The 21,506-nt window shown below is 36.4% G+C and overlaps 1 protein-coding gene across 8 annotated transcripts in view; it reads right to left on the reverse strand.

Annotated features, from left to right (window-relative positions):
• The window catches only part of LOC134671400 (protein sprint), a 282,803-nt gene that overhangs the window by 132,582 nt on the left and 128,715 nt on the right, over positions 1-21,506 (reverse strand). For 6 of the 8 annotated variants that reach the window (XM_063529243.1, XM_063529247.1, XM_063529250.1 and 3 more), the window contains exon 2: positions 8,469-8,922. The exons of the other annotated variants lie outside the window; for them this stretch is intronic. In XM_063529243.1, the coding sequence (XP_063385313.1) occupies positions 8,469-8,878 (410 nt within the window). In that variant the 5' untranslated portion in view covers positions 8,879-8,922. The remainder of the gene's footprint in view (positions 1-8,468; positions 8,923-21,506) is intronic. 8 annotated transcript variants of the gene reach the window in all.

A 21,506-nucleotide genomic window follows, 5' to 3' on the forward strand; every position in this document is an offset into this window, starting at 1 on the left:
TATCTAAGCGGTCAACGCGTCAAATATATCTGAACAATATGGAAAAATAGACGTTTAAAGCATACATGTATGGTCGTATATTGAATGAATAATGCTAATTTCAGGTAAAGCGTTTTGACAATCATCGAAAGCAGTACAGTCTTGTCATCACATACATCTATCTCACGTTTTGCCCTTCAACCATTGACAGGGGCCTGTCAGTCAACTTACTGCAAACTATTTCTTTTATTTATAGAATCAGCAATACGAATGAGTGACACATAGCGAAAGCTAACTGAAGCCGAATTTAGAGCCAATTGTCAAGGCACGTTGTGGTCTTGTTACTAAGGCGTTTGCTTTTCAAAGCAGAGACTGCGGGTTCAAATCTCAGTCGGATGCACCTAGAGATTACAGTTTTTTTTTGGGTTTCATTTCTATTACGAGTATTACTTAATTTGTGGTTTTATATTAATTTTGCATAAGTTTATGTTTTTTGAAGATATGTCACATGTAGCGTATGTACGACTTTATAACAGGACGTTGTAGGTTTGAACCCGCAGTGGGCGTTCCTTAGATTACTCCTGTGCGGAATGCCATTTGATGTTTAACTGCTAGCTTATACTGGTTATACTAACAATAAGTTCAAAGATATACAGTACGTATCAGAACGAAAGGCCAAGAAAGAGACCCATTAATGTTCAGGTCACACTGAACAACTTCCACCACGCGACCAACCCCGAAAACGCGGAAAAATAATTGGAAGTTTCATACATTTTGCTGGTCTGATGTTGAAATTTTCTATGGGAGAATAAAAATTTTTCCGGGGTTTCGGGGTTGGTCCCATAGCAATAGCTGCTCAGCATACCCAAACATCAATGGGTCTCCCCCCCGGCCCCTCGATCCGATACATACCGTATATAACTCCGCATACTCTATCCTGTCTGCTAAGTTGTAAAAACAAAATTCGTCATTCCTATGGTCAACAGTTAGCATATTACGTAGGTATATATGCATGGCAGTGATGGTTTTATAGCATAGGTACATCTATAGAAGAGGAGGCACCGTTCTTGCGGATCATGAGTCCAACCAACAAAATAAAGAGAGGAGTCATAGTTGGATATGCCTGCCCGTGCTCCTCACGTGGGGCCACGGCTAGCCTATATTACAAAGCCATAAGGTTTAAATGTCAGATTGGGACAGTGAACGTTTAAGTTTCAATTCTATTATTTTCTCCTTCGTTCTTTGATCGATGCGGAGCATCGTATTTTAGTACGATATAGTATATTTTAGTACAATAAGCGGGCTAAATAAATATATCAACATATAATATGCTCTACGATTTGGAAGAACGGCCGCCTACGACAGTTAAAATAAAAAACCGATCATTCTCGTAGGACCTACTTATTTATTGTCTAAGTTTGACACTTGACGATAGAATACTTTTTTAAGAAAGGAGGTGTCAATTCGTAGCTGCTACAGTATTTATTTAAACAGATAAAAAGTTAAACAGATAAAATGTTGATGCTTAGTTACCATTGAAATAACAACTGCTTAGCAACTGGTGGCACCCTAGCTGCTGACGTACGTGATTGGCAGTGCGTGTAGGTATTAATGACAGCAGCTTGAATTTGAGTGCTTAGTTACCACTGACATTCTAACCGTTATTGTCATTGTGATTAAATAAGGGTGTATGTGTTAAAGAAAAACTCAGAAGTTAAGATATATGTGACGAACTGAAAGCCTACGCTAAAATGACAACTTCGATGTCCTTATTTTTGTGACGACTGAAGTGTATATGTTTTCTTGGACACCTTGCCCGCTCAGGTATATCTGCTGCTGACTGTACCTTTTTAAAAACTTGTTCACATTGAAGAGGGTCTTTGAAATCCTTTCACAATAGTAAGACGTCCTGTCTATGCGGAAGAAAATTATTTTCCCGACGACCTTTTGTCCGCGCCCGATTAAATATGGTGGGCGGGCGGGCAATATGTGCCGCTCCTTGTGAAAAGGGACCTTAAGGCGATGGCGCTTACGCTGTTCTTAATATTGGTGTTTATTGGAAATCGACCCTTCGAGACGTAAGCGTACATCGCTTGAAAGAACCTTTTTTTAAACTCGACGGCACTTGTTATGTTACCGCTGGACTTTAACTTCTCCAAACTTGTCACGTGTTAGAAAACGCGTAAGTAATATGACATTGACGTACTATGTACATATTTTAATCTTGATGACTGCACAATGGAATAATATTTTTTTTTTCAGCACACCAGCTCGGAAAGGCTTACTTTGCACTTCAAGAAGTGATAGCAAAGTTGCATTTTATTCACATGTGAGGCAAACTAATCAAATGCAAATTTTGAGTTGTTTTCTTATATTATGTTGGCTAGTAGAATTGACGTTTAAATGATGATTATGGATGATAAATATTTAATAACATTCATTTGGATTTGATTTGGTTTGATTTTGTATGATATTTTACATTTAATATTTGGCTCGGGTTGGTGTGGTGAAAAATTTTGTGTTTCACTCGGGGGCAAATTTTGTTTAACCCTCGTGCTTTGAAACCCTCGCAACGCTTAAGATTCCATTTTTCGACCCACTCGCTACGCTCGTGGTTCAATTTTGAAATCTTTCGCTTGCTCGGGTATCAATATTAGCACGAGCGGTTAAACAACAACTTTGCCCCCTTGTTAAAACAAATAACTATAATACAGCTATGAACGCGTAACTGTTGATGCTGTCATTTTTTGTCATAGACCTAAGAGCAATTGATTTTCTTTCTTTATTTAGTGTGTTTTGCCCATTTTTTACCTCCTACCTACCTACCTACACCATGCAGCGTATTACGTAGTAACGTATTATTGCGTTGCGTTTCTTTTATATTATTTGAGTCAACATATTTTGAGCAGCGGTGTCGACGATCCTAAGATTTATAGTTTACCAGAGGACCTAGCCAACATCGAAAAACGTTATCTGCATCTCTGTCGCACAAATATGTAAGAGCGATAGAGAGGAAGATCGCGATTATAAATTACGGTGACAATTGTCGCCGTGGTGAAAAAGGCCCCAGGCATTAATTTCGACGTATCTATTATTTAATTCGCAGTGACTCATCGCACATTTCCTTTGCGTGTCGATCCAAAGACGAACCGCCAAATATTACTGAGCTTTACTGACGGCCCGATTCGAACAATGCTCACAAGATGTCACAGCGATACGATACTGATCTGTCAGTGTCTAAAACAGGGACCGTTACCGGTATAACTAAAAATCTAAATATCTCATAGCATTTACAATATTTATTTGACATTGACATTTAAGATGTAGAATAGTATTTAGGTAAGGATACTCGTAATGATTGATCAGGATTAGCTAAATGAGGTTCAAAAATATTCGTGATACCGAAATAGAATACCGGTTTTTTTTTGTATTTGAGTAATTGATTTGAGTCAATCGGTTCTCGCTAGAGATACGGGCGGCCGTTTGCTCTTTGTTTCAGTAAGATTTGTATTTTGGTAATAGTGGATTGCGGAGTCTATTTAGTGGTTTTATAGAATACCGGTTAATTTGTATGAAAAATATAGGTACCGGTATTCGATCCCTAGTCAAAAGTGACGTTCGTGGTTGAAAAAAATTACACTTTTGACACTGCGAGATCAGTATCGTATGGGTTGACATCTTATAAGTATTGTTTGATTTGGGCCGTGAATCGTTTTACATAATGCCGGTGCCGCAACCCATATTTTATGGAATCAATAAACCGTGTAAATCTTCAAGCGATTCCTGACAACCACTTTCTCCGGTATGATTGAGTATTCAATCATTCTGGAGGCCGATTCGACTGGTCTTAATGACGGCTGAAGACATGGCGACCATAAGGCAGTTTTTTGAAAAAATGTGAATTGGTGGAAAACACACCAATTTATAGCTTTCCAAATCCCAGATTCTAAAATGTAATTGGCTAATTACGAGCACTACAAAATCATCCTTTTTTGTCCCAAGTTTGCAATTGAATTGTAATTTTTAGGGTTCCGTACCTCAAAAGGAAAAAACGGAACCCTTATAGGATCACTCGTGCGTCTGTCTGTCTGTCTGTCTGTCTGTCCGTCTGTGACAGCCTATTTTCTCCGAAACTACTGGACCAATTAAGTTGAAATTTGGTACACGTATGTAAGATTGTGACCCAAAGACGAATATGTAACGTAAACAAATGAATTTTAAACTTTGGGGCCCCTTTTGGAGGGTAAATGAGAAAAATAAAAAATAAAGTATTTCAAACTATATCCTGTTACATATCAAATGAAAAAGCTTAATGTGAGAATCTCAAATATATTTTTTAATACAGTTGCTCAAAAAGTGCTACTTTACGTAGCTGTTTAGCGTGCGGAAAGTTGGTTATCTCGAACTAGTGCTTTTTACTTTTCCAATTTTTTTAAATTTATACTTGTTCCAATTCACGACTACTTATTGATGAGTGTTAATATTAGTTTCCTTTAAACGTCGTAATCAGCATAAAAACCTACCGTTAATGTAAGAATACGAAAAATATTACATATTTCATATTTAATTACTTACCTCTTCATCATTATAACACGTTTATTTTTTAATATTCAATATTGAAAATTCAGTTCTTAATAAGTTGACTGAATGGAACGGAATAGCTGCCAAACGCCCATAGATATAATATACTTAAAGACGACGTCTAACCGAGCTGTCACTGTTACCACTTTTGTTTAGTGTACGATTAACAATGTTTTTCTTATTTTTTTCGCAACTGTATTAAAAAACGTCGTTCGATATACACGTGCGGAAATGTCATTCTTCACTCGTCCCGAGTCTTGCCACTCGCCTGCGGCTCGTGGCAAGATATCTCGGTACTCGTGAAGTAATGACATACCTTCCGCACTAGCATCGAAATGTACTATTTTTTATAATTTAAGAATAAACAGTTTAGTAATTCAAGAAAATAGGCAAAAAATTACCATTCCCCCCCTTTATCTCCAAAACTACTGGGTCTAAAATTTTGAAAAAAATACATAACATAAGTCTTTATCTATAGATGACAGGAAAACCTATTAGAAATATGTAGTCAAGCGTGAGTCGGACTAATTACTTAGTTTTTGATCAGACCCCTACGGGTTTTTTTAATGGCAATTCACTCGCGTTTCACATATATAAAAAATACATTGTTAAAAATTGAGTAAAATACGGAACCCTTGGAACGCGAGTCCGACTCGCACTTGGCCGGTTTTTTTCACTAAATACTCTTTATAAAAACAAGGTTTAGATAAAATAATTATTTTTAGGATCAGATTTAAATCTCAGTCTAGTAAAGAAACTAACAACCTTCACCAAAATTATAATTATAATTATAATATTTGAAAAACGCGAGATAACATAAAACCTGTTAAACACCGGTATCGGCATTATTTCAGGTTTGAAATATCACGAAAGCTCAAAATACACTACAGAATTAGGTCATTGCCTCGGTTTTGCATACATACGGATCTCTATTGGGTTCGACCATCGGTCATGTCATGAGTCACGCGGTTGCGAAATGCGCTTATGAGTTGTTGGTAGCAATTCGTGTCAGTATTATTAAACACAATTGCGGTTTCTGTCTATGACCATCATCATAGAGTAAACAATGAAATCACCTAGAAAATTTTAACTTTCCGTAGCCTAATTACTTGTATAAAGTAATCTACCGATTTTTTTTATTTATTACCCGCTTGTGAGGGAGACTGATTTTATGTTTTAAACGAACAAGCCTTTCTTGGTAGTCTTGGCCTGTCATACTATTTATCATCGTTTAGTATTGATACTTCAAGCCTTATTGCGCTTACCGTGGGGCTAGGTCGATTTGTGTATTTCTAAAATATGATTTTGTGTGTATTGACATATTAGGGTTCCGTACCCAAAGGGTAAAACGGGACCCTATTACTAAGACTTCGCTGTCCGTCCGTCCGTCCGTCCGTCTGTCACCAGGCTGTATCTCACGAACCGTGATAGCTAGACAGTTGAAATTTTCACAGATGATGTATTTCTGTTGCCGCTATAACAACAAATACTAAAAACAGAATAAAATAAAGATTTAAATGGGGCTCCCATACAACAAACGTGATTTTTGACCAAAGTTAAGCAACGTCGGGAGTGGTCAGTGCTTGGATGGGTGACCGTTTTCTTTTTGCTTTTTTTTTGTTTTTCTTTTTGCATTATGGTACGGAACCCTTCGTGCGTGAGTCCGACTCGCACTTGCCCGGTTTTTTTTTCCCATGTCCTAGCGTTAGGCCCCGCTGTTTGAAAATAAATAAATAATAAATATATAATTACACTTTTATATGTTATGTTACTAATACTGGTAATTGCAGCTAAAAAAAATCAGTCTTCAAAAAGTACAGATTTTTTTTTATGAAACACTAGATCTAAAACCACAATTTAGTCATTGAACCTGCGATAAAAAGTGGATTTCCCTTTTATGCAAAGCGTTGCCAAATTATCTTCAACACGAGACAATGGCTGAGAAATAACCTTGCTTGGCCGGATTATGCGTGAGTGCGATGAATTTCAATTAGAAGACTTTAAGTATTGTAATTTAACTTTGTAACATGTTAATAGAATAGATATACCATGTTAGTACGTTATAAGCTGGATAGAAATGGAGATCTGCTTATTTTACGTGGATAGCAACTTATGGCCTGTTGCATTCCAATTCAATTAGAGTTATTTTGAAAGATAATAAATCAATATTGTGTTACCAAATTTTGTAATTAAAAAAAAATATATTTGAATAAATGCAATTATTTGAAGTGGAGAAAATTCTTATTGAATGTTCGCGCAAGATTTGTACTTATGTCAATATTTTGATTATTGGTTGTGGCGAAGCTCTGAGTCAATGTCACGTGAAACTGTACCTACAGTGAAAAATAATATAAAACGTTCGAAATACAAACGTTTGCTAAAGGAAACGCAATTAACAAACAACCGAATAAGAGATAAAGAAGCAAACGAAGTCCACAAAGTAAATGAACGACTACGCTAAAGGATACTGCTAAATAGCAGAGCGATAACATCAGTGCCAGTGACGACGCATCATGTCGCGATAAACCCCCAATAAAATGGCCTGGAAGCACAGTAAAACAAGGATTGGAGTATCCAGTAGGCTAGTTTAGACATTTTGTGGCTTGAGTTTACTAGTATTAGTATGTGCTGCAGTGCCGTGAATTAAATCGTCCTATTGGATTCCAAGGAACACCTCAGTAAATATTAAAACGTATTTCTTAAATTGTAAACTGGACGCAACCTAACCCTCGGGCGTAGGTTCAATGCTACGATTTTATAACATAAATCTTTCAATCTCGAAGAAGCCAAATCCGTGACTAATCTACCGGACCATTAAATTGTGAAACTTAGGTAAATAAATATAAGGTACTGATCATAGAAGTCTACTGCGGCAAAACGGTCTAATACTAAGGCCTTGGGGCCTTATCGAGCGACGTAGTCTGCCCCAAATTGAGTGAGCAAGAATTATGGCCAAAGTTCCGACACGCCGCGAATTAAACATAATGAAGATTACGATTAGATAAAAACTTGCGGTAAACATCTCAATAATTCTTCCGCCATCTCCGATCGCGTCGCGTAAAATGAAGCAGGCGAAATGGAACGCATTGAAATCAATCAGTTTTCTCTTTCAAATGAAATCAGAAGTGATGAACCAAGACCATTTGAAAAACAATCATACTAATACACTTTCTCGATCTAAATTGCATTCGAGAGTAATCTAAACCTTTATTGAAATAAAATTCAATCCTTATTAGATTTCAAAACCAATGTTTGTTAAACGTTTTCAGCTAATAAAAGTAATATTAAGGAGCCGAGACACGCCAAGAGGGAGGAAATGAAAGGGACGAGAGTGAAATTGGAAAAACTTGTTACAGAATTACTCGGGATGAAAAAAGGAGAAAATGAATAGGCCCTAGTAAAAGTTGGCGGAACAAGCTACGCTTAGCTACTTTATTTACCTGGGGGACGCTATTTGTTTAAATCTAATAAAACGCTTTTCACTTGGTAGTTGTAAGGGATAGGTAGTAATAAAACTTTTATTACTTTCATAATAACAATTTTGAAACTGCTACATAAATTACTTAAAGTAATTTACTCTGGTCTGTTTGGAAATGGCAACAGGACCGAAGACGTAGTTTATAGGATCCGTAATAATATCATATTTGTTTTTAACTTGAAAATGTCTATTAGGTATTTATCAGGAGATACGGACGACTTAAGTGGATCCCGTTCCTTAGCAGGAATAAACAATAAATAGGATTTTTAATTGCTTTCGACTTGAAGCGTTAAGATCAACTCATTAGCCTGAATTTAAAAAAAAATTATATGGCTTATAAATTCGTGCAACAGCCATTGGGTTTTCCGCTGAAAACTCACGAAAAACAAAAGATGAATTAATCAATGACAGGACAAGTTTCCGTACTAACCTTTTACTCCAGTTTCCGATCTCAGCGTAGCGCCGGCCGTTAGTACATCCGCTCCTCCGCACTTCATTTCCTCTAAACGTCTGCACCGAGTTCCCGTTAGGTGTTAATATTCCGTTGGAGCCGTTATTGTTCCGCTCCCTGTTCCTCGGGAACGTCCCCGTGCCGGAACGGAAGGTCCCGAGCTGGGGGGTTTGGGTGTCGGGACTGAACTGTTGGAGTGGAATCGTCACGTTCCCGCTCCAACTCTTACGGTTCACGGCGAAAGTTTTGAACGTCCCATTGCCGTTTGTCGGCGACGGAATCGCTCCACAGAAACTGCTCCTGTTATGACTGTTTTTAATCAGCGCACTGTTCTGCAGAGACACTTGTGGCTTGATGGGCACAAGAGGGGAAGCCTGGTCAACTGACATCGTCCCAACTGTAGGTTAAACTTTTTTCACATCTACATTTTTGTCTGCAAAGAAGAAACAACGGTGTTACACGCTGATAATCAAAACCTTGTAGTTATTTCCAGAGTTGTTTTATCTCTACTAATGAAAATGGCCTAGTTATAAACTGATTAATATGAAGACTAATTGCGAGTCCGTGACACGTCAATAAATGTTATGAATGCATGTTTGTCAACTATAGTTGCTAAGTCCCGGTTTGAATGAAGAATCCATCGCACAATAGGGTTCAATTTAGGTTAACAGGTATTCGTGTTCCGCAATATCATTCTGTAAAATAGACGTAGTAAACATCAAGTACTTACGAAAGAGTTTTTGGCGATCAGACCAATAATATTTATTGCAAAACGAAGCAGAAAGTCACACATATGTATATCAGAATAGAAGTAATATACTTAATTTGTGCATAATCTAAAGTAGAACAGCATCAGGTAATAGTCATGCTAAACTTGGCGTCCTATATCACCCATTGTTGCCAATTGCATTCAGATTAAACTGGAAACTCATTTGTTTTCTCACCTTGACCCGCTATATCTTTTTACGGAAATTCAATTATCTTTGTAAACCAACTAAATACGTTCTTAATTGCTTATTCGGAATCAATCTGATTAAAATGGATATGTTGCAAACGTCAGCATGAAAGAAAGAACTTTTGTATTTTGATAAAATTGCGGCTCGATTTTCCCAAACTGCAGTCTGCACTGCAGTGAAGAGTTAAAAACTAGATTTAATATTGCAAATAAAACGTGTATCGACTTCAGTCGGAAAAGTTTTTATTTTAGTGATGAGGATTCTGAAAGCAAACTCAGAAACTAGGATTTATTACGTGCTACAAAATGAACCCGCGGTCTATTTTGTCAAGTAGCATCTAATACAACCTGATCAACAAGCACAGAGCTTTTAATGCTAACGTTATTTTGAAAGTAGGGGCAAGTGCTCTACTTGTGGACATTTTCCAGATTTTGACCTTATTTTGTTCATAAATGATTTTTAAGTTTACGACGGTAGTCCATCGTTAGTATAGTTCTTTAAATACCGACAGTGTCCACAAGTACGGCATTTGCCCCTATCATTCGTCGACAAAGTAATTACCCATCTATCAACCTTAATGCAACGGGACAAGGCCTATTAATGGTCAGTTTAAGTGTTTTGTAGTAGGTACTCGTCTAAGAAGCCGCTAACAAATTTCGCCGCCGCTCTGTCCGGCGGACGCGGTCAATTTTGCATGCCCCGCTCCACTCACGCGTAACAACGTTACATACACCACTATTACGCAACCATTAGGCTACTTACATAATTACCAAATTCAATAGAGATTCGTTTCGTTATAGTTATAGTGTAAAGATTTGTTCTGATGATGAATGTGTAAGGTGTATTGGTGTGCTCATTAGGTATATGCACATGTGTATTTGAAACCAGATTTTATGGCATGGGAACAAGATACAATGTGGATTTGCTAAGCGGAATGCTAAAGATAAATTTCTTTTATAACGAATGGGAACGTCGTACTATTGTCTTGACAAGTGGTGTGTATAAAAAGAAGGCAAGACTTTGAAGTCTAATGTAAACATTAACGCTATCTGTTTCACGTTAGGGGTCATCCATTAATTACGTCACACGAATTTCTAGGTTTTTTGACCCCTCCCCCCTCCTTGTCACACTTGGTCACATTTGGCAAACCCCTCCCCCCCTAGTGTGACGTCACATTTTTTCTACGAAATCGCCAAATCGAATTAGGTAAGTACCTAAGTATTATTAATATTTTATCAAAATATTTTTGACGATATAAATATTAGTAATTTTATAACCCAAAACTGCATAGGAAAGAAAATTAAACGAATAAAAACGATTATCGTTTTAAAAACTTGTTATTTAAATGTACAGCGAATAAAATAATTTAAATAAATTTTCGGTTACTGATGAAGTTAAAGTGACGTCACAAAGTTTGTGTCTCCCCCCTCCCCCATGTCACAATATGTCACATTTTCTTGACCCCCTCCCTCCCCCTAAACGTGTGATGTAATTAATGGATGACCCCTTATTATTGTACTATTGTTCGAGTCTTATGTTCTTATATTGGTATGATAAATGTCGAAAGTGATCATTAGTCGTTATTCAACGATTTACCCATGTATAATCGGGCGTTGGCCGTTCACTTTGAAAACCTATAATGGATAATTGCAATAAATGTGAATGATTAATGTATGAACAATTTTAGTATGATTATAGATTTTTTTATATTTATTTGTATTACCCACATCACATATGAATGAATAAATAAATAAAGGTTTAGTAATTCCATACATGTTGACTTTTAACTAAAGCTAACGCAAAAGAATAACACAGAAAACAATTATTTACCCAAATCCATAAGAAAAGTCGTAAATTGTAATTATGTCAAACTTTGTCAATCCAATTTATTTACGGGCTATGCTCTAAAGTCTAATATTATAGCCTGGTGTGCATTGAAAAGGTTTCTTTAGAAACTATTTTAACATTGTCTCCCGCGTTACTGTACACTCTGTACAGAATAACAACTTCCGAAGGTTGATTGACCCAAATGCTTTTCTTTTCTCTGGAAAAGTGTTACAAACATAATAAAATACGATGTTTTTTCCACTAGAGCGGTAATAGAAGCCGTCAATGTAACGTTAGAGCGTAAGAGCGTGTCCAAAGTGTCGGATTATCTAATATCGATTAGGGACGCGCCATTCTATGAGTTACTTAGTCACAGCCTTTTTTACTTGCCTTGGACCACTCTGTTTGCTTTTTATGGGTTTATTTAGTTTTATTGCAGAAATCTCGAATTTAATGACAACGAATTTAATAACAGCAAATTTCAGTTTACAGTTATGTAGGTTCATTCATTACATTCATTTCGTTTTCATTGCAATCCAAATTTGCAATCTCGAACATGCATACTTCTTGATCAATAATTTAATTTTATCATTATAAAAACACTCAGAAGAATAAATAGATCATAAGAGTAACATACACTATCAATAATGTTATTAATAAAGGCACACTATGACGTGTTTATTATGGTCCTATCAATCGATTCAATGTGCAGTAACTTGTCTATAATTTTATTTTACTGCAGATTGCAAGTCGGTAAACATGCGACATCGGAGGTTAAAAATTACATTTGTCTTTTGTATGTGTACTATTTGCCTGTCGCACAGAGAATAATGTCATTTGAACACGAATATCTATTCGAACACAATTACAGTGAGACGTGACTGGTTTCGGCAATAAATTCACAAGTCAACGGGCCATTGCAGTACAGAATTTGCAGAGCGGGCGAGATCGAGAGGCGAGTCAAGTTCTTGATTTGACTAGTATAACTTGATCTTCAGATAGATACTTAGTACACCTCCTATCGTAATGTAAGGTTTTTTAAACTGGTATATCTTTGCCTTTGACTCGTTTAGCAAGCAATTGTAATGACACCTGGCCTTGACTGAATAGACGAAGCAAGTGCCTCGTTTAATAAGCTATATAATCATTATCAATGTTATTACAGCCAATAATCATTTTTAATAGTTTATTTAATTAGTTTTTCTGCGCGTAATATAGTATTATTATTAAATGGATTCCTTTTTAGTTCCTAACCAGACTCATGAATAGAAACACGCAGATTTCTCCATATAAATGAAATAAATATAAGTAATCACCTGTTATTATATTGTTGTACGAACAGAATCCACAAGATACCTACCTAAATATCAGTATAAACATTTTAGTTTATTATTTTTAAAAACGTTATACAAACTGTATTCAGTAAGTACATGCATAAAATAAAGAACGAGTAAACAAATACAAAAGTGCGCAGACTTTATCTTGTTTACTCACATTAGTAAACATCAATGTTACTTAACCTAACTCAAGTCCATTGTTGTTCTAGTTCATTACTTTATAATGGCTTTAACACTTTAGATCCTCCTGTTTAAATAACATACCTACACTGTAACAGGTTACCAAAATTCAAATTAGGTACAAGGTGTTTAAAGTTTAAACGCGATAAAAATCGAAAGTTAAATTTACGTGCTATCTCTTTTAGTCAACCCTGTCAATTTTTTTTTAATTAGCCTGTAGGAGAGTCCCACTGCTGGGCAAAGGCCTGGCAAAGCCAACCCTGTTAATAAAAAAATGAAAAAGGACAAACGGATATCATTTAAATTTGGAACTGCCTAACTACCTGGACTTATTATTCCAATGGCATCTTACTGCAAGCGTGCGTTTACTTCGGATGCACCAGTTAAAGAGTGACCTCTCATTACACATACTGGTTATGAAGCTTAAGGTCGTACTAAATCGGTTTCTTTATGTTGTATTTTCGCTAAGCGAGTTTGTCCCGATCATCTGTCTGGAAGGTGCGTTTGCGCAGCGCAGGTGGTTTAGTATAATTAGACTTTTACCGGCAATCGGTATTATTATAGCAATTAACAAGCTGGCCTTCACAATTAAGCACGTGCTTGTTAAATTGCATTATTATGGAGAAGTGGGATAACGGATATTTGTTTTTACCGCGAAAGTCTAAGAATTTATTGAAAAGTATTCCAATGAACATCAAGTATGTAATTAATAATGTTGTTCATAACTCTTCTATTACATTCCCTATAATTTGGTATAGCTACTTAACTAAGTGAAATTACAGAGCATTTTGTTATATCAGTTGAAATTTGAGGCATTTTGTAATTAAATTTGCATTTTGAGCCTTTTGAATCATCGGAGCTTTATGAAGATACATATCTCATTAGATAAAAATATCAAGTGTTCCAAGTTCCAACCCTATAGCGCAATGAACATTTTTATTGCACATGATATAGACACAAATTTTATTTTTCAACATCTGTTTGACACGCACACGGGTCTTTAAAAAATTCACACACAATTTTTTCTCACCACTGGCTATACCAACTAACCGTAAACCAACCAGCAATCAGTCGTGTAGCTACAACTCGGCTACCTATACTTATTATACAGACAATAGTCAACTAAAGGCTCGGTTCTCAGGCTGGAATGTCAACATTGAAGTGAATCAGGGCTTGCGCAACCAACCCAAGGAACCAAACGCACGTGCGCCGGAGCAGCGACTGGTTTTACTCTTAGCGAATAAACTAAGAAAAGGACTGTCATTCTATTTTACGTTTGAATTCAATAGGTAATTGGGTCAAGAGACCACAATGATTCTGCTAAAAGACTTTGTTGATGGCTTGTGATAGAAGAGGCTATCACTATCACAAGTCATAATCATATTTAGTTAATTCATAAAACTCTTGACAAGAAAAAATAGATCAACAGAACGGAAGAAATTTAAAGTTCGTCATTATTACGACTGGGTACGCAAAAAAAAGTTAAACACGACAATGTTGTAGTAGATTCCGAGTGTTGCAATAAAATAGTGTTTTTATAACTTTTCCTGCAATCAAGCATTCAACTTTAAAATGATCTGAGTGGCGCATAAAAACCGTTGCAAATTTTAAGCACTCCGACACTGTCGCCTCAAATTCAAATTCTTTACACCTCGCTTCCTCTTCGGCTGTTTGAACAAAAGGTTTTATTGAAGCTCCATAGACAATAAACACAGTTCCGAAACCGGAAACAACTAGCCGTAATGGATTATTAATACGTGCCTGACTCGACTACAATCCTTTTTCGTTATTATTGTTTTTTTTTATTACAGAACACCTGTGCAGTCTAACAAGGTTATGTAGGGTAATTTCGATTTATGTCAGGGGTCTTTAAAATAATTCTTTTTTTTTCAACTGCATGGCCATCATCTCCCCTTGATGTGATGACATGGCCAAAATAACCTGTAACTAAGTTTATTTTGTAATATCTGGGAAACCGTGCTTTGCTCTGAAAACATATAAAAACTCAAAAATGCGCGTTTTCCCAGAGATAAGACCTAGCTAGATCGATTTTCATTCAATCGAAGTCATTAGAACCGTTTCCGAGATCCCTGAAATATAGGTACCTAAGTATAAATAAATATATATACAAGAATTGCTCGTTTAGTTTAAAGGTATAAGATATAAATATGTATTATACTTACTAAGTTTCTGTACCAAGTGACACGTTACTTCTTTTCTTAACAACTTTCTGATGAAATGGGTTGACAAGTACGTAAATATTAAGGCTTATTTTTTGTCCATACTTTACAAATAAAGGAACTGTTTACATCCAAATCCATATTTGAAACGTATAGATAAAATAAAATCAACCCGGAGGGTGTCCATTGTATGAATTTGTACAAAAGATAGATTATGTAATTTGCATAATAAAGAAATTATGAATTGCAGTTTAGACGGTATATTGTTGCACGTGTTTTGTGGCAATTATTAATCGTTACGGATTATTTTTTTGCAAAAAAAAAATGTAAGTAACTAACACTTTTTGAGGAAGTAATTTTCGTGTTCACTTAGGCATGGATTTTAATTAGATTCAAATAGTTAAATATGAGGAAAAAGCACGTTTACTTGAATAATAAGGTGTTTATATGTTTGAATTTAGTTGTTAAAAGGAAATCACTTATAATACTATTTTAGAAGCACCAGAAATAACTGCTGCACCAGTTACAATTCTCTTCCAGGTGTTTAATGAAATATGCGTAGATATTTACTAACAATTAAAATCAGAAATCATGATTATGCTAATCTGTTTACTAATTCATTGAGAAATTGCCAATTAAAGTGAAACTTCTAGTTGCAATCTGCTAAACAAAGTACAAACTCTTCGTTACTCGTACAGCCTGGCAAAAAAGAGTAGAAATTAAAAAGTGGCAACACTGTGGCCACTTATTGATTTCTACTCTTTTTTGCCAGGCTGTATAGTTGTAAAAATGTCACGTCATAACGTTTGTGTAAAAAAGGGAGGAAAAGCCAGTATTGTTAGTTCAGAAGTGGTCCAAACATAACAAACCATTTGTATTCGGCGCGCGCCGCAGGACCGCAAAAGCCACAGTGTGCTAGCAACTTCCGACTACCTCGCATTATTTTTATTTACGACTCTTATTGGTTTAGGCGCAGAAGTAATTGGCCTATATGTGCACAATAAAAATAAATTCACGCTTCGTTAATTCATTTCCATTTAAAAAGTATAGTAAATTGGTTCTAGAGGTCGCCCAGCGCCTAACATCCTATCAAGCCTCCTATACTTTAAGTACTGCTCAGTTGCTTAGTTTAAAAGTAGGTACACAGTGAATAAATGATATATCAGAAATCGCGATAAAAACAGTGTTATTAAACAATATTAATAAAACCATTAAACTAAACAAGTTTAAGAGCTCTGACAAACAGTGTAATAAACTTAAGAGTACTTCACCCATCCCAACTATAAGCTTAGGAGTCAATAAAAAACTTCGCGCAAAAACACGGGCAAGGCCAAGGGCACAAAAACTAACCACTGTCGGCTGTATAATTTTTTTTAGTACTGAAACCCGAGCTTAAGTATCTGACCATATAAAGCAGCCGTTATAAAGTTTATCGGTTTTATCGCATCGTAATCTTAAGTCTTAAATTTGCCTTTACTACTGTGTTACACTTTAAAATGTAGATCGAATAGGATTATCCATTGACAAATCCGATACTAACTCGTGATTATAATGGTTATCAGTTAATGTAATACAATGCCTAGTTAGATATTTACCAAACTAGAGATACAGAACTAGGTACAGAAGGTTCCCTCTCTGACAAAACGCGTCTATTAAGACAGATATGACCGCAAGGTGGCGTAAGCGCGAGTAAGCGTCCATTCCGTAGCGGTGCGCGACAACTACTACTGCTATGCTATACACCAAAATTGGTGTGGGCCGCATGTAGGTACTTGTAGTGACGCGACGAAATCGCGGGGTAAGCCTTCTTAAGAAGTACGTGCTCTCGTCCGTATCGTAATAACCGTGAACAATACAAAATTAAATCTTCGAATCGATATAACATTGAATCGATAAAGCTATCTGTAACAACATACATATCAATATTATTGATTCCAATTATCATAAGTTTCCAGGAGAGCGATTGTAACTGTCTACAGAGGTCTACAGACATTAGGATGCGCCTCAGGTTGGGCCAACAACGCCTTGTTGACTTAGGCAAACGATGCGGGTCGTGTCAGCGATCGGGAATACTAATGTAAGGGCAAATCTAGTTACGTGTTGGCGGAACTTACGCAAATGAGCGCAGGTGCGATCACTGTACTAATAGTCTTTGTTTATGTACTACATATCTGCGGCCCTAGTGAAAAAGGGTACAAGTCTCACGCAGCTTAGGAGTAAAAAGGCATAGGTGTTACTTGGAACTTATACCCATTTACAACCGCGCTGCTCGAGACTTATACCTTTTTTCACTAGGGACACAGATATATTCTATAGATACTGAACTTATATGTACCTAGAGGTTGTTTCGTCAAACACAATGTTAGTGCGTGGTGGTTATATGCAGGTAAGTAGAGTTGACGGAACCTGTCTGCGCATTTCTAATTTTGTAGGCACAGTAACTGGTTTATTGATCAAAATAATACCTTCATATTTTGCCAGTTTCAATACTTATCTTAGTTATCTTATTCCTAGTCGTAAATGACATTTAGTCAATATTATCCTAAATCGGTATACCGTTAAAATTTTGGATAACTACAAATGTAGCAGCAATGCCGAAATAACGTAACTCACAGTCCACATGCCACTTCAGTATCTTAAATAGTACAGTCATCTGCAATAATATGTTAGGTACTATTCGAAGGCCGCAAATATATGTGACACACTCTTAGGGCTCTACAAATAAGATCGTTTCAGATATTTTTGCGGCCTTCGTTGTGTAACATATTATCGCAGGTGACTGTACGTGTAACGATGTATGAAAATATATGAATGATGAGAACTTTTTTTACATTTACTTAATAAATATTTGTTTGTAAACGTCGCATAACACACTACGACGTATACTTTTACTGTACTTTTACTGAAATGGGGAAGTCGTAAATGCCGGTATAAATGAACTGAACAATGTTGCCATCGTATAAATTCCGTATGCCAACGTCAGCTCATTCACTCAGAGGGCCTACCGCGAATTACGTTCGACTTGTTGCCTCCCTGTCGCACTTTTAAATTCGTACGTAAGTGTGACAGGGAGGCAACAAGTCGAACGTGACTTGGGCTCAGATACGAGGGATGAAGATCTCGAAGTTACAAATGACGTCGAGACTAACATATTAGTAATCATTGCAAAAGTAAATTTGTAACAGAAAATATGCGGGTGTATATTGAGTAAGATTTATTATATCTTTATTATAATTTAAAAAGGAAACAGTTAATTAAATTACTCACTTGAAGGCCACAACCCTGACAGTAAAGCTCACTAAATGCTCGAGATAAGACCAACATTAAAATGTCATCAAATTTATCTTGAACACAATAATTTGTTGAAATGGTAAAAGAAAAAAGCTTTTAGCTCATACAAACCGTAAAATTGTTTTTAATGTGTTCAAATTCAGACCAGTAACGGTACAGCACAAGTAATAATGTAGGCGTGGTAAACAGACATAACTGATAAACTGAAATAAATGTCATATACTAAGAAAAAGTGACCAAGGCCTCCAGTGCCCCAGGCTGGGATCGAACCAGCGTCCTCTGCTATCGCGGCAGGTGCCTGTGCTATTCGGCCACCGGGCCATAGCGGCATAGGTCGATTTTTTCCAAGTATATGCACTTCTTATTGAAGGCTTACGGCGCCTCCTGGCCACCCCAAAGGTGGAACAGTATAACAACAGTATAACAGTATGTAAGAGAGAAATAATCAATGTTTGTTATTTGTTGACTCAGTCCCGATTGTACTCGCTCCGAAGCGAAATCATTATCTCACTGTTAACTTCAGTACAACTTTCATATTATCACATTCTACGAATCTAATTAGAAGTTGCGTGCTATTTTACAACAACTCGCCAACGCAACAACGATGCGAAAATGAAAGCTGCTACACTCAATTTTCAACAACTTTCAATATTAACGTTTCCATGATTAATCGGTACCGAAACAAGGCGAAAAAGAAAGATGTGACGGTAATTTAATAAGAATTTAATCATCAAGTGCAAAGCTTTTACGTTTCGGAGCGATCGGAGCTCATCCTTAATGGAACAGTCATTAATCAATGTAATAAAAAGAAGCTTGACGCGAAAAGAGTTTATAGAAGATGGCGCAAAAAAGTTCCATTATACGGCCGAGCACGCGCTATCAATATTCATTGTTGGACCGTATTTTGTTAAGATTGTTATTATGATAAAGGAAGTGTGCTCGGAATTGTATAATAAACAGAGGCAAGAGGCAAGGCAATGCAAAAAATGATTTGATTTATAATCAGAAAAAAGTAAAGACACGAATGCAATTCAACATAACATAGGAATATCTAAATCCTTCATTTGCATTTGTTTAATATTTTTATTTTTTATGATATAAAAGTATTTGTCTTTCTAACAAGTACAATAGTAAACATATTTCAAATAAATGCATGGCTTTCTGTGTGGTCGAATCTCCATAAAAAATCAACGTGCAACTTTACTCCCCTCACATGTCAACTTGAGAAACGAAACAATAAAATACCAATACATTTCTTATAGGGGTCACACGCTGGGCCACTAATGGCGACATGTGACAGACTGGCAAAAAATCTGCGCGATTGGAGCCAGGGGGTCATCCATTAATTACGTCACACGAATTTCTAGGTTTTTTGACCCCTCCCCCCCTCCTTGTCACACTTGGTCACATTTGGCAAACCCCTCCCCCCCTAGTGTGACGTCACATTTTTTTTACGAAATCGCCAAATCGAATTAAGTAAGTACCTAAGTATCATTAATATTTTATCAAAATATTTTGACGATATTTGAACCTTCAAATCAAGAGTGAACAGGCACCTTCTGGGCGAGCTCGCTCCATCGTAGGCCACGTCTACGCCTCGGCTAGTCTGTGGCCATGAGTAAGCCCATTCATAATTAAAAAAAAAAAAATTAGTAATTTTATAACCCAAAAGTGCTTAGTAGCGGAAGCAGTTATAAAGTTGACCCAAAATTTTTTTATTAAGCTATGAGCTTCATCACATATGTTCCTTGAGTAATTCTAAGCATTTCAAGCCTGGGAGGCAATAAGAAATGTGTGTCTACTCGGATTTGTAATGGATTCAAACTTTCAACCCCTTTTTAACCCTGTTAGGGGATGAATTTTACAAAACGCTGAAATTACTTTTCCTGTCTTTTAATAATATCCCCAAATACAAAGATTCAAGTCCCGCGTTCGAAATTTTTTTTGATATCCATACAAACTTTCAACTCCTTTTTCACCACCTTAGGGGATGAATTTTCAAAAACGCTGAAATTAATTTTCTTGTATTTTAATAATATATCGTTTTACGAAGTTTCAAATTCCTAGCTTAAAATAAAACTTGAACCCCATACAAACTTTCATCCCCTTTTTAACCCCCTTAGGGGTTGAATTTCTCAAAATCGCTTCTTATCTCTTGTACACTTTATAAATGTAATCTAGTGTGCAAATTTCAACTTTCTATCTTTTGTAGTTTCGGCTCCGCGTAGCAAAAATGTCCAACCAAATTTTTCACCTTTTTACGTTTTTCTTGTAAAATTACTATGAAATTGAAAAAACAAATATCAGCAATGAATTCTACGTCTTTGGTTTATACGAAAATGATACCAAACTTGCCATAGTACCCACCAGGATCAGAGTAGATTTTTTTTAAAGATGACGGATGGCGGCCGTCTTTGTACCCCACCCTCCCCCCCACTTCAGGCTAGAAATGCTTAGAATTACTCAAATATCAGATGTGATGAAGCTCATAGCTTAATAAAAATTTTTTGGGTCATGTATGGCAGCGTTACATAACTGACTCCAGTATAGGAAGGAAAATTAAACGAATAAAAACGATTATCGTTTTAAAAACTTGTTATTTAAATGTACAGCGAATAAAATAATTTAAATAAATTTTCGGTTACTGATGAAGTTAAAGTGACGTTACAAAGTTTGTGTCTCCCCCCTCCCCCATGTCACAATATGTCACATTTTCTTGACCCCTCCCTCCCCCTAAACGTGTGATGTAATTAATGGATGACCCCCAGGACCAAAGCAGAATTGTATAAAGTATTCTATTTTCAAGCGTATGCGCGCAAAAAACAGTTGACGATACACGCACCGCTCGTAGGGAGAAGTAGTTGATACGTCCAAGATTTGAACCTTGAGAAAATCCCAAGTGGTTGCAGATAGTTTTCTGTCGTTGTCCCTATACTATGCCAGGGCCAGGACCCTCCACATGTAGGTCAGAGAGAGGAGCATGACGAATCGCTCTCATCAGTCTTTAACGTTATAAGTGGGAGCCGAGCCGATAAGGTTTAGACTAAGCCGCCTTTGAGGTCGTCCGAGATTAATGAATTTTTAGACGCTGAAAAGGCGGCATTGTACGGGAATTTTATCAGTCGTTAAGCTTACGAAAAACATCAAATAAACAAGCTTGCAGTAATATTGCATCATCATCCAAAAACACCAAACGGAGCCAAATAAATTAAGATGTAAAAGTTACCATCGCCATTTTTTTTTTAA

Source organism: Cydia fagiglandana, chromosome 15 (genome assembly GCF_963556715.1).
Source record: "Cydia fagiglandana chromosome 15, ilCydFagi1.1, whole genome shotgun sequence".
Classification (NCBI taxonomy): domain Eukaryota; kingdom Metazoa; phylum Arthropoda; class Insecta; order Lepidoptera; family Tortricidae; genus Cydia; species Cydia fagiglandana.